This window comes from Schistocerca serialis, chromosome 9, assembly GCF_023864345.2.
Source record: "Schistocerca serialis cubense isolate TAMUIC-IGC-003099 chromosome 9, iqSchSeri2.2, whole genome shotgun sequence".
In the NCBI taxonomy this organism is placed as follows: Eukaryota; Metazoa; Arthropoda; class Insecta; order Orthoptera; family Acrididae; genus Schistocerca; species Schistocerca serialis.
This window is the reverse complement of record NC_064646.1, coordinates 325,801,517-325,815,248: the sequence shown is the minus strand read 5'-3', so window position 1 is coordinate 325,815,248 and position 13,732 is coordinate 325,801,517. Positions and strand designations below refer to the sequence as shown.

At 38.3% G+C, this 13,732-nt stretch overlaps 1 protein-coding gene across 1 annotated transcript in view; it reads right to left on the bottom strand.

Moving 5' to 3' along the window:
- Window positions 1–12,814, bottom strand: part of LOC126419114 (charged multivesicular body protein 1b) — a 40,559-nt gene extending 27,745 nt beyond the window's left edge. Inside the window, exons 1-2 of the mRNA XM_050086211.1 lie at window positions 12,514–12,814; window positions 4,876–5,120 (exon numbers count right to left, since the gene is read on the bottom strand). Of these exons, the coding sequence (XP_049942168.1) occupies window positions 4,876–5,120; window positions 12,514–12,535 (267 nt within the window). The 5' untranslated portion in view covers window positions 12,536–12,814. The remainder of the gene's footprint in view (window positions 1–4,875; window positions 5,121–12,513) is intronic.
- Between the last annotated feature and the right edge of the window lie 918 nt (window positions 12,815–13,732).

Genomic DNA, 13,732 nt, shown 5'->3' with positions numbered 1-13,732 from the left:
TTTACAACTTCTCTCATCTATCCCTACCCTCTCAAGTGCCTGCCTCATCTATGCTTCCGTTTCGATATCCATCTTTTGCCCCATGCAAGATCCTTAGTTTGTCATCCTACTTTTCTACCATACACATTAACTTTAACAATTCCAGAAATTAGGCTTTCAAACTCTTATATCATGTCCATGACACACTCACCCCTATTTTGCAATAATACACAATGAACTGCTCTCTCTTGAACTTTTTCAGTGTCCTCCATCACTCTTATCTGATGGTTGGTTGGTTGGTTTGGGGAAGGAGACCAGACAGCGTGGTCATCGGTCTCATTGGATTAGGGAAGGATTGAGAAGGAAGTCGGCCGTGTGCCCTTTCAGAGGAACCATCCCGGCATTTGCCTGGAGTGATTTAGGGAAATCACGGAAAACCTAAATCAGGATGGCCGGACGCGGGATTGAACCGTCGTCCTCTCGAATGCGAGTCCAGTGTCTAACCAATGCGCCACCCCCCTCGGTCACTCTTATCTGATACAGATTTCATAACATGCAGCAATACTCCAGAAAAGATTGAAAAGGTGTAGTGTAGCCAGTCTCTTTAGTATGCCTGTTGCATCTTCTAACTGTTCTGTCAATAAAACAGAGTCTTTCGTTCCCTTTGCCAAAAATATCTATGAGAGTGTTCAAATTTAAGTTATTCATAATAGTAATCCCTAAATAGTTAGTGGAAGTGATTTGTGGGATTCAACATGTAACCAAAATTGAGCAGATTCTTTCTATGCTCATGTGGATGACCTCACATTTTTTTCATTATTTCAATTCAGTTACCACTATCCACACCATACCCACAGCTGCACTCATATGTCAGTAGTTTTGTTATAACGAGTAGCATCGCTGTCGAGCAGTATATGCAGAGGGTGATGGGCAGGAGCAGAGACCTATGCATTGTTCTATTAAAGTAGTTATACATTATAAGTGCATAATAATCAACAAATTGAACAATTTTTTTAACATGGTTTATGTACACTGGTGTAAAAACGTACCATTCCCTACTTCAACCTCTTAGGGGTTTACTACTACTACACCACCACCACCACCACCACCACCACCACCACCACCTTAATTAGCATTTGTTCCTCCTGTTCAAGCAGTTTTGTCGTGAAAACTTAACACACACACACACACACACACACACACACACACACACACGTTAGCATTTATAATATTAGTGTGGATTAAGTAACCGGTTCCCCACTTTTTTGTTCAGGAAATTGTACTTCTCACTTCAGTATATTGCAGGGACACACATAGGAAATGAAGTTTCGGGTATGGACAAAGTACATCTTACAATAAATCCACCACTGTCACTGACTAGCATTCTGAATTTATCATATTTATATCAAGACGGATGAGCAAGTAATGTTTAACATCCATCTATTAGACTTTTACATTCTGCTCTGTGTACTTACAAGTTTAAACTTTTTGTTTCTGGTGTGGACATGGAGAATCAGCCTGAAATTTGCCAAGACTGTGTGAGATACCAGGATTACAGAAGCATCAGATTCCATCCACCTGCTTTGACTGATGATGTCATCATTATGGCAGAAACGGTTTCTTCCAGCAAATACAAAATGACAATGACGTCATTACATACATACGCCAACAAACACGAGCAAAAATAAAAATGACACAGTAATGTCTCACTCCACAAATAAAACTAAACTAATGGGACAACCACAGGAAATTGGTGGTTTACGATGGGGACATGCTAAATATATAAAAATAAAAAAAAACACCGCACCATCCCAAAACATAGTTTACATCCACACTGGAGCGCTAAAATCAAACAGAATACAACAGTCTACAACGATTAAGTTTAGGTCTTAGCAGTCAGCAGTTTCTTTATTTCCCAACATTTCTTCATTCGCTGTGATCTGGCTGCTCGTTATTCTGCAGATATTACATACTTCCTCCATTCTGATGGTTTGAATGTCAGCCGTGTGTATTTGTTCTTCAGAAGAAGTTTCTCTTCTCTGTGTTGAATTTGATGTGTGGTGATGTTCAGTTCACCCAGATCAATTTTTGCTTCTTTAAACCTGATGTTTTTGGTTTTACTGTTCCAGAAGTAGTCAAAAAGTTGCTCCAGGATTCTAGTATTTGGTAGGCGAGATATGTGGCCAAAAACTGCAATCCTACTTTTCCGCATTGTATCAATACTGGATTCATTTTCTTTATACACTACTGAATTGGGCAAACGTCTTCACTGCCCATTAACTTGATGTTTTTTACTGATAATTGTTTGGAGTATTCCTCTATCAGCTTTCAGCAATTTGTCAGTTGTTGCTTGAGTATTTGGTTTGAATAGTGTTTCACTTGCATATTTCGCTTCTGGTTTAACAACAGAGAAGTAATATTGAAATTTAGCATTTATTGAGAGAGATCGTTTTTTGTAGGTTAGCCATGTGGTTCTCTGTGCTCGCTGCAGTTTTAATGTTCTACTATCTGTTGATGCTCTTTCACTGGCATTCCAGGTGATAATCTCACCAAGATATTTAAACTTATGGGATGCATCAACTGGGAAGCTGGGCATAATTTATGTTTTCTCAAATGAAAATTGCAATCCAACCTTTGCTGCTAATCATTCTAGTTGTTCTATCTGAACCTTTGCTTCATCTATATTGTTTGCTAACAGTGCCATATCATCTGCAAATGCAAGGCAATTAAGTTGAATCTTTCTTCCAATCTTAACAGATGGTGGGTATATCTTTTCCAATTCATGCACAATTTTCTCCAGCACACAACTGAACAATAATGGAGACAACCCATCGCCTTATCAAAGGCCAGTATGAATCTCAAAAAGTTCAGAGAATTAATTTCTGAACTTCACCCTAGCTTTGGTATTTCAAAGGGTGACTGCAACAAGGTTGACAAGCTTCTCATGTAAACCAAATTCTTTAAGAATTTACATAGAGATTCACTATGGATACTATCGTAGGCCTTTTTAAAATCGACAAAGGTGATCACCAGCTTCTTATTCCTGACCCATTGATGTTTCATTATCCACTTGAGACTAATAATGTGATCAGGACAGCTTCGCCCTGAACGAAAGCCTCCTTGATATTCGCCTAGTTCACCGTCAAGCTGTTCATGAATTCTGAAATACAGAAACTTGGAAAAATTTTATAAGTAATATCCAGCAGGGATATACTCCAAAACAAATAATATACAAAAAAAAATTAAATTACAGCATTCTGCTACACCAATAAAACCACAGGAATCTGACATTTTCCTTGACCTATATATCTCAATCACAGCCACCAATACAAAAAAAAAAAAAAACCAACACCTACAGTTCAGAAAAGTGGAATCGGACATATCCCTTGACCTTTATAGCTCAACCACAGCTATCAATACCAAAAAATCAACACCTACAATCCCAAAAAGTGGACTCTGATATTTCCCTTGGCCTATATAGCTCAACTGCAGCTACAGATATAAAAAAATCAGCACCGACAACCCCATTTCTCTTGACCTATGTAGCTAAACTGCAGCTATTGAAAAAACACAACACCTATAACTCCGTAAAGTGGAACTAAAACCCCAGCAATTCACAAACCCAAATACCCCATATTAGCTACATCAATTGAAACACAACTGACCTACCATAAATACACACCTAGGTTGGCCACACACCCACACATGCACGTGTGCGCCATATTCAGCAAGAAGAACGAACATCTGCAGAAACTTTATGACAGACATCATATCATCACCCATCTCAGAACGATAACGATACACTCATGAAATTCATTGTCATATCCATACCTAAGAAATTAGCGTGCGCTCTCTCTCTCTCTCTCTCTCTCTCTCTCTCTCTCTCTCTCTCTCTAACTCACTGAAAACACTTCTTCAACCCATGTTACCGCGCCAACTACCTAAACTCAAAACCACATTAGCACAATGACGACCAAAATTTAAATGAACCCAATACCACATGTTAAACTCAGCACATCCACAGCCACCACCAGAGGACAACATCAAATGCAACAACACGACATCTACAAACACAACCAACTCAAAAACCCCACATTGTAGTGATGTCACATACCACTATTCCATTACATCACTAGTCAAAGCAGGCGAATGGGATCTGTCACTTCCATTGACCCGAGACAACAATTAAAAACCACACTCAGGGTGGTCGCGTAATACACTTGTCAATTCAATATGCCAATTCTTATGTCAGTCTTGCAATTTGGTACTACTCGCATAATGCTACATGCTTTACTGTTTACTGTGATTAGCTTCGTCAACATTTCTGCATCACTGATGTGAGATGAACAATGATATTTTGAGAATACAGACATACAGAATATAGAAAATGAGCTAGACTGCACAAAACAATCATACGCTAAAGTCATTTCAATTCTGACAGAGGTCCACTTGGTCTTAACAGAATCTGGCATTTCAAAGCTCAGAATGTGTTTCTGAATACCACAGAAAAATGGAATAAAGACATGCATAGTTCTGCCACATAGCTGTCAGATTCATGCCATGTATGAATTGTGTCACATTCCTTCAGTGGATAGCTTGCTTTACACATCCAATGGCCAAATTACAAATTTTCCCCTCACACTTCTGTAACAGCACAACTGCCTACTGAGCAATCACATCAATCAAGTTAACCAGCACTCACCTTCTAGAACTACACAGAATGTTGTTGATCCAAGAAGTATTATCTTCTAGCTGAATTAATTCCAGAAAAAGGACTAACCTTATTATCACCAGTAGTCTATGGTTGTTCCGAGTAAGACACTCAGCTATGAATTTTGTTCATAATGATGGATCAAATACACAGTTTCACAAAATGATATTAAAATCAACATTTACCCGTCGGGTTGTGAGAGCTGACTGTACACGGCTGGCCACAGCATCAATTCGGGCACTCATCCGGAGGTAGTTGAGTGCCTGGTTCTTCTGCCGAATAGCATTTTCAGCATGGATTCGTGCTCCTTCCATATTGCCCTTCTGGATGGCCTTTTTACATTTAGTCTTCTCAACTCGTTCCTCCTTCTCACATTTTTTTGAGTTTCTTTCAAGCTCTTTGACAGCAAACTTTAAATTGAACAAATGCTCTATTGTGATCTGTTAAGGCTGCATCCAGATATTCAAATTTGCTTCAGCTACACATTGTTTTTAGTAACACATTCAAGACAGATAAACCAAAATAAATTACTTTTCACCATTTATAATCCAAAAATGAAAATGTTCTTCACGGTTTACAGATTACATAACAAATCCACGGCACGAGCAAAAATCATGCTTTATACATTGGAGAGAAAATGTATTCACCACCCAGATGCAGGACACACAGATAAAAGAAGGCTATAATTATGCAAGGTTTTGGAGCCAGTGGCTCCTCCTACTGGCAGAAGGATTGAAAGGGGAGGAAGGGGGAGGAAGGGAGATGAAGGAAAAGGACTGGAGAGGTCTATTGTCAAAAACTGATTGCTTTTGTTGTTATGCTACACATATTGTAATATTAAATGTAAAAGAAAGGATCAACATGTTGTTTATATTCATATAGCTCATTACTAAGTTGTAAAATTCCACAAAAATTATGAATTAACATTAATGTGCTAATACAAATATTATTAGAGTAAAAGCTATCATTTTTAAGAATACTTGTGAAAGTATTATTCTTCAATGGAGTAGACTTTCACAAAAAGTTATTTACTTCGCACACATGTACCAGAAAAAAAGGAAACTATCTCGATTGGTCAGAAACAGCTCTGATACAAATGCTATAGATCACTGCAAAACATACTGCAAAATATTGAAGATGGTACTACAAACATCAGAGCAAATGTATAATCAGAAAAGGTAGTCAGAGCAGATAACAAACTAAAGATTTTGATAGATACAGTGAAGGAAGAGACTAGTGGAACCAGAGATGAAGAGGGGCACATAGCATTAAGAGTAAATGATGCACGAGTAATAGATGTGTGCATTGTTGCTGAAATTTTCAATAAAGCACTTGATAACTGTTACTGAAAAGATGCGGCTTTCAGGGACAGTGGGTGCCGCCATGGAATATCTCAGACCAGTCATGTACAAATAACTATAGTAATGCAAGTATAACCCTCACTACTCCAGTAGAAGTAATGCCCAACATAAAATTCTTCAGATTAAGAAATTCTAGTGGCTATGAAAATATATCATCAAAGCTGATTAAACAGTGTGCCTCTTATTGTAGTTACATTTTAAGTTATTTGTGTAACCAGACTCGGTGGAACATTTCCTGAATGCTTGAAAGATGCTGAAGCCTGAAGGTTCAAAATTCTGTCCAATTTCACTTTTGTCCACATTCCCAACACACGTCTGCAATCTCAGAGAGCTGAAACTACCAGCTCTCAGACTACAGACGTGAGTGCAAGTTGTGTGTGTGTGTGTGTGTGTGTGTGTGTGTGTGTGTGTGTGTGTGTGTACTGCTGACAATGACCTTAATGGCCGAAAGCTATGATTGTGTGAATCTTTTTATTGTGCCTATTGCGACTCAGCATCTCCGCTATATGGTGAGTAGCAACTTTCCTTCTCTCGTATTGTTACATTCCACATGGATTTTCCATTATAGATAAAAAGTTATTTTTGTGACTTCTCCATATACAGTATTGAAAAATGCTGCCTATTATTTAGTATACATCTGAAAACATAATTGTAGTTATGAATGAGACCACGTAATAATTGAGAGGTAACAGGTTCAAATCATACCCCAAGCACACTGATCTTGACTGCTTACTTTTTCTGAATGGCACCATGCAAATTCTAAGATGATTTGTGTAACAAAGCTGTTATTCACTCACCACTTTACTGAATGATCAATGCAATGTTTTTAAAGTGGCTAGATGTTACAGCATATTTACAGAAATATCTGTCCATGAATCAAACATATATTTTTTCATTATTTGTGAATGTTTTATGATTCAATGGCAATAAACTTTTAGTGACCAAGTATCAGTCTATTTGAACATAGGACTGAGAAAGAGACTGGTGACTGGTCAAAATTTTGTTTAGAAAGCTGTTTTAGCATCATCTTAGGTGATTTTGTGCAACCAACATTCAGAACACACAAATCAGTCTGTGAAGGTTATCATCATATAACTACTGTAAAAACAGCTTACGCATCATTGTTGCAACATTGCCGGCATTGATTTTTCATTTCCACTGCATTATAAAATACAAAGCAGTTAACAAGACATGGATGTTATACATTCATGTGCGTAAGGATTATCCTAAAGTGTCCACAAATCCATGTCTCAAATTTTTGTCCCACAAGTAATTTTATCCGGTATCACTGTTCTGAGGCAACAAACACATATCCTATGTTTACTTACTCTACTACTCAATCAGCATCATTTGATTACAGACGCACAATTTTCATGCTGTGTATTCTTAGGTTTTGTCACACTTAAGCATTTTTAACGGTTATTACATGTGACGTGTTGAATCCACTCACTGTCATGCATTAGCATTTTTTTCCTTTGTGCAGGTAAAAAAATGAGTTCATCCTGCTGAGTAGGTGTAACCCACCCAGATGCATTTCGTTACACATGTGCAAGTAGGCTATACACTGCCAAATCACAGTTAAAAAATCACTGACTTTGTGAAACAGGCATTAGCATTTTTTTCCTTTGTGCAGGTAAAAAAATGAGTTCATCCTGCTGAGTAGGTGTAAACCACCCAGATGCATTTCGTTACACATGTGCAAGTAGGCTATACACTGCCAAATCACAGTTAAAAAATCACTGACTTTGTGAAACAGGCAGATCTCTGTTATTTTGGTACAGCTTAGAGACCAAGATAAGCTGGGGATCTCCATCATGTATGAAAACATGTGGAGTGTTTGAGACAGTGGAAAAATGGAGCAAAACGACATTTACATTTCGGTGTGCCTATGGTGTGCAAAGAGTCCATGAAACACCACAAAGACTTATTTTATGTAGTGAATGTGAAAGGGTTCAATAGTTACAAAAACTATAAGTGGGAAGACCCAGATTCTGAATCTGCAAGATGACCTCTGCTGCAAAATGAAGATGTCTCCACTGTTTACTAAATTGCCTTCTGTACCCTTTTCAGACAATGAAAAAATGCAACACATAGACATGGGAGCAGTGGAAGGGAATGTGACGAATGCACAACACCTCAGCCAGCAAGAACTGAACGATCCAGTATGAGACGTCAGTTGCCAAAGTTCTAGTTTCAACAGTAAAGGATAAAAACTGTCTACAACCAGACGCTAAAATAACAGCTTATCAGACGAGAAAAGCAACTTCTGCAATACTTTGGTCAAGATGATGAACTTTTATAGCCCTACTGCAACATTTCAGGACTACTACACGAATTGGGATATTGACCACAACAGGTCCATCAAAAGCTTAAAATGCATTTTACTGCATATCAGTAAACATTATGCAAGTCTGCTAACTGTGCACTCAACATAAATTACCAAAAAATACAAAAATGTCAAAAGGTCAGGCAGAAGTTCTCTTTTCAGAAGCACCAGTGGTTTTGTGCATTGATCTCAGTAAAGTAAATCTCTTGCTTGGCCAGAAAGCTGGACATGCAAAATACCCCTATATCATCTGCATGTAGGAGAGCAGAGCAGCCCAAGAACACTGGGAAAAAGTGACATGGCCCCCGAGGAAAAATATGACACTGTATGGAGAGATGCCATCAATGAGCCATAGGTTGACAGAAGGTACATCGTACTTCCACCTCTTCATATCAACCTAGGACTGATAAAGCAATCTGTTGCAGCTTTGACTAAAGATGGCAGTTGGTCCAGATACATTTGTGAATCACTCTATGGTCTAAGAAATGCAAAGCTGAAGGCTAATTCCTTTGATTGTCTTCAAATTCAAAAACTCACCAATGAGCCAAATTTCACACAATCTGTGACTGATACAGGAGCTTCTGCCTGGTGTGTTTTTGTTGGAACTGCCAAAAATGTCTAGGGTAACGGGAAAACAAGCAACTATGATGAGTATGTTATTAATTTTTAAAAAATTTGGGTTGTAATATGAGCATCAAAGTACACTTTCTCTATAGTCATCTTGACAAATTTTCTGAAAACCTGCGTGATTACAGCAAAGGACAATGTGATATGTTTCACCACAACATAAAAGTTATAGAGGTAAGGTATCATGGTAGCTGGGATACGCATATTGTGGTGGATGACTGCTGGCACCTACAATGAGTCTATTCTAATGGGCCACTTAAAAGAAAACTATACACACGAAGCTTTACCATAAAGTAGCTATTACAATGTGATTCAGCTTGCTGTGTATCCATATAGTTCTGTCCTCATTCTGTATTTCACTTTTATTGTATGTGACTGATTATTAGGTATAAATTTATAGTGTCATCCTGAACGTCTTTCACTGGAATCTTTGATTAATGCAGAATCCCGGTACTTCCAGGTGGAAGTGACAAACATATCCTATTACACTTATTTCAGCCACTCTCAAGTCAACAAGTAGTTCCCAATCTGGAATAAAATGCACTGTTTGTGCATTAGATCTCTCACTCCCAGATTACTGGGAGCCCACTGTATTCCAGAAATCTAGAGTAAATCTGATAAAAATGGATGATATTTTCAACATCAGTGACCTTAACTTACACTATAAATATTGAAACTTTACTGACCGAAAAAACCATTGTTGATCATTGTTACCCATAATACACATTGTAATCACATAATTTAAAACTCATTATATATGAAGCACACCAAAACTGATTATGGGCCAATGGGAGTGTCCGATTCCACCCATCTGCTTTGACCCTTGATGTAAGAGTGTTGTTGTGTGTGACGTCATTACAGCACAGTGTTTATGAGTTGGTTGTGCTTGTAGATGTCATCATGTTTCATGTTGACCTCTGGTGGTGGTGGTGGTGGTGGTGGTGGTGGTTGGTGTGTGTGTTGGGTTTATTTGAGCCTCGTTGTTGGATTGTGAAGTCATTGGCAGTGTCTGTGGTTTCAACATAAAGTTTGGAAGTTTTTTCAATGAGTCATCAATTTTTTTGTTTACGTATTTGGTGTTTACGTTAGATGTTATTGGTTTGTAGTGTGGTAAGACATTTAACTTTTATGTGTGGGTGTTTGGGCGGGGGGGGGGGGGAGGGGGGGGGAAGTATTTACCCCCCCCCCCCTCTCTCTCGAGTTGTAATGTTCTGTGTATTTATGATGTATTGAATGTGTTTTAACTTATGTAGGGATGTTTGATTTGAGGATTGTTCTAGTTTTGGTTTTATTTTTCGCAGTTGTGGTTAAATGACTGATTCCCATTTTCGTAGTTGTAGGTGTTGGTGTTTTGGTAGTGGAATGTTGTAAAAAATTTTTTTTTGTTCGTCAGTTTTTGTTTTGGGATCATGGTGTTTTTTTTAGCTTGTCCTCAACCTAACACGCCCAATTTTGTGCAGTTGCCCCATTAGTTTGATTGTATTTTTGGAGAGAGATGTTATTGTCTTATTTACATTTTAGTGTTTGTTACTGTGTGTACTGAGTGAAGTCATAGGCATGATATTGTAGATGCTTAGAATAGCCATTTCTGCCATATTGACGATGTCATGGATCAAAGCAAATGGGTGGAATTGGACACTTCTGTAATCCACTAATTACACTTAATTAAATTATCATTTTATCCCAACAGTAATAATCTTTTCCTTTTTCTTGTGCCTTTGTCCCACATTGTCGTAGGGCTGACATGATTTTACAGATCTGGCATGGCTAGTTTAATGGGTGGCTGGATGCCCTTCCTGTTGCCAGCCTGTCACCCCCAGGATGGAATATGTATAGCCTAGATGTCTGCATGCAGTGTTATTCACATAAAAGTGGGCAAAAGTTTTCTAAATGTTCGTGAATTGTGAAGGTGAAGTGGGACTTTGCTAACAGACCAGTGGTCACCTAATGGGATGTGGGAAACCGCATAAAAACCATGTACAAGCTGGCCAGCACAATGACCTTCATCGTTAATTTGCCAGGCGGTTTTAATACAGGAGGGCAGCACACCTCCTTGCCCTGAAATGGTGTTTTAACATGTAAGTTACAGCTATATGGACAGACATTGCAACAGTAATAATAAAGATGTTTTACGGAAGGCACAAAAACTAGTCGTGTATACTGCTTAATATGGTCAGACTTTTATCTCAGCGCAAACAGTAAAGCAAGCATACATATAACCATGAAGTCTTTGATGATATCACTTTGAACAATTGTGTGTACAATGTATAATTCACAAATTATCACTCCTGATACAGACATTATAGTTACTTGTAATGTCAAATATCGAGTACAAAAGAGATGAAAGATGCATTACACTTCCTGCATTGTGTTTCACGTATGAAGCACATGCTGCATCTGGCATTGCATGGGGACCAATACCAGGGACATGGGCTCCATCTGCAGCACACACTTTGACCCATTCCTCAGACTCTGGCAGATGGGTATGTTTTAGTCACACTAGCTGAATCAGGAGTGGCTTGAAAAGAAGTCCAGTCTGAGAAAATCGTGCACCATTTGGCACTTCAGATGGGTATATCGGCAGCATGTGCTCAGTGCTGTGCACAAACTGAAATTGAAACTGCACAAAGTAACAGAGGGAAATCACCTGATCAGCTAAGAAACTGTTGCAACTGGCTATTGCAGACTATGCACAGTGGAGAGGTTGATTGTAAAAGACTTTTCTCTCCCTTTTAAGCATGGCTGCATTTGTTGGAGTATGTGACCTCAAAGAACAATCAAGAACGGAGTTCTAAAAATCCTCATCAGTTACATCCAGTGCTTCTGACAGGTGTGAAAACAAGAGTGTGGTGCACAATTAGGGCAGCATGAATTACTGTGCTGAACCGGTTCTCCAAACCATAACTTCTGATACGTATGTGATGAATAAAAGTGCAACACCTTCTTTTCTCTCTCTCTCTCTCTCTCTCTCTGAGAACTAACAACAAAATTCCTACCATCATTTGATGTAGGTACCTAGAGCAATCATAGAGCACATACCAATGTGCCTATGAAAGTGTTACAAAGACTAATAGCACTGAATGCGCCTACTTCCTGATAATTTAAAACAGTTCTCTCTATAAGTTCACCAATCCCATCTTCACAATGTTTTCGACAACAACTGTTCACTCTATTTAATTTTAATATCACGCTTTTTTTGCCAAGTTAAGATGTGACAACACTTTCGCTGGAATTTACATACTGTTCTTTTGTTTAAAAATATTATACCTGCAGCAAGCATGGAAATTCTTAGAAAATTCCATCTAACATGCAATCGCGACGAAATGTTCAACTAACTTCCTCGGCATAAATATAGCCCTATGTGATTATGAGTCATCGTACGTCTCATGATATAACGATAAAAACCATTTAAAGTAACGAAAACACAAATACATGTGAATGTTGATTACAGTAGTTTGGTTGACAAACTTTTGTGTACAAATAAGTTACAATATAAAAATAAAGGATACTTTCCATCGACGAGACAGACATTGCTACCGCAAATGATTGGACGAAGAGCTATACCACGTAACGATGATGATATAAGACGTACTGTCAGATGCGTTGGTTCTTCTATCTCTCGTCTGCACAACAAGCAGACGTCTTTAATCAATTAACAAATACACTCCAAATATTAACAAACACAACTGTCACCTCGCCCAAAGAGTACGTTGAGTAAAAACTGTGGCCCAAACCACAGAACAATAAAACCAGAGTGACTGTGGTAGAATTCTCAGAACTGCTGTAAACCAGAGGCAATATTTATGCGCTCATTTTATGAATGGCCTACAAAGAATATTTTTATGTGTATATTCCAGTTTCGCATTATAAGTTTTAACTGATCAAAAATTCATCCATTTAAAACAAATGCCGTCGTAACAAACTAAGCCATGCAGTCAATCGGCAACACTATCTGCTGTTACATCCTAAACGAAAAAATTACGTTTTGCTGGGTTGAGATATAGAATAATCCCCGTATGTCGTTAGCCATGAAGTATTATTGATAAAACATTTAACATGTTTACATGGAGCTCACAAAACCGGATTTCGTTAACCGCTTTCTCATAGTAACACCTCCGAAAAACGGTTTTCGAAATTCGGTTTTCATCTTAGGGACGATGTGTCGCATGTGATTGTAAACGTCGTGATTGAATGCAATGTATACGCGTAAACAGAGTTTACGTCGTGCTCGTTGTCGTTATTGCACCGGCAGTGATTTGCTCTTTCGCTTTATTTCGACAAATTTTAGTGTGGTTTGTTTTTTTGAATGAAAAAATTAATACAGCTGTCTTTGCGTGTGAAAGGTCTCATACGCTGAGACACGTTATTTTGTAACCCCAGAGAATATCGTACTACAGAGGAGGATCACTTGTGTTTTAGGGTTCAAAATGAAGTTTTATATTCTTGTGGAAAAGTCGGAAACAGGTTGTTGGTCTGCACTGTCAGTACCTAGAGCCGCCCTTGCTCATATATAAATTAAGACTTCAGTCGTCTACAGGCATTGAAATAAGTTAGTGGTGAATGTTAAAAATATGTGCAGGACCAGGACTCAAACCCAGATGCTCTACTTCTTTGGAACAGTTGCCTTAACCGTATCTGAAATATGGACACACTTCCCATCTGACTCAAATGCTTAACTTGTCAAACATAAATAGCACCCCCATCCATTAGCCCCACTGTTCATAGGAT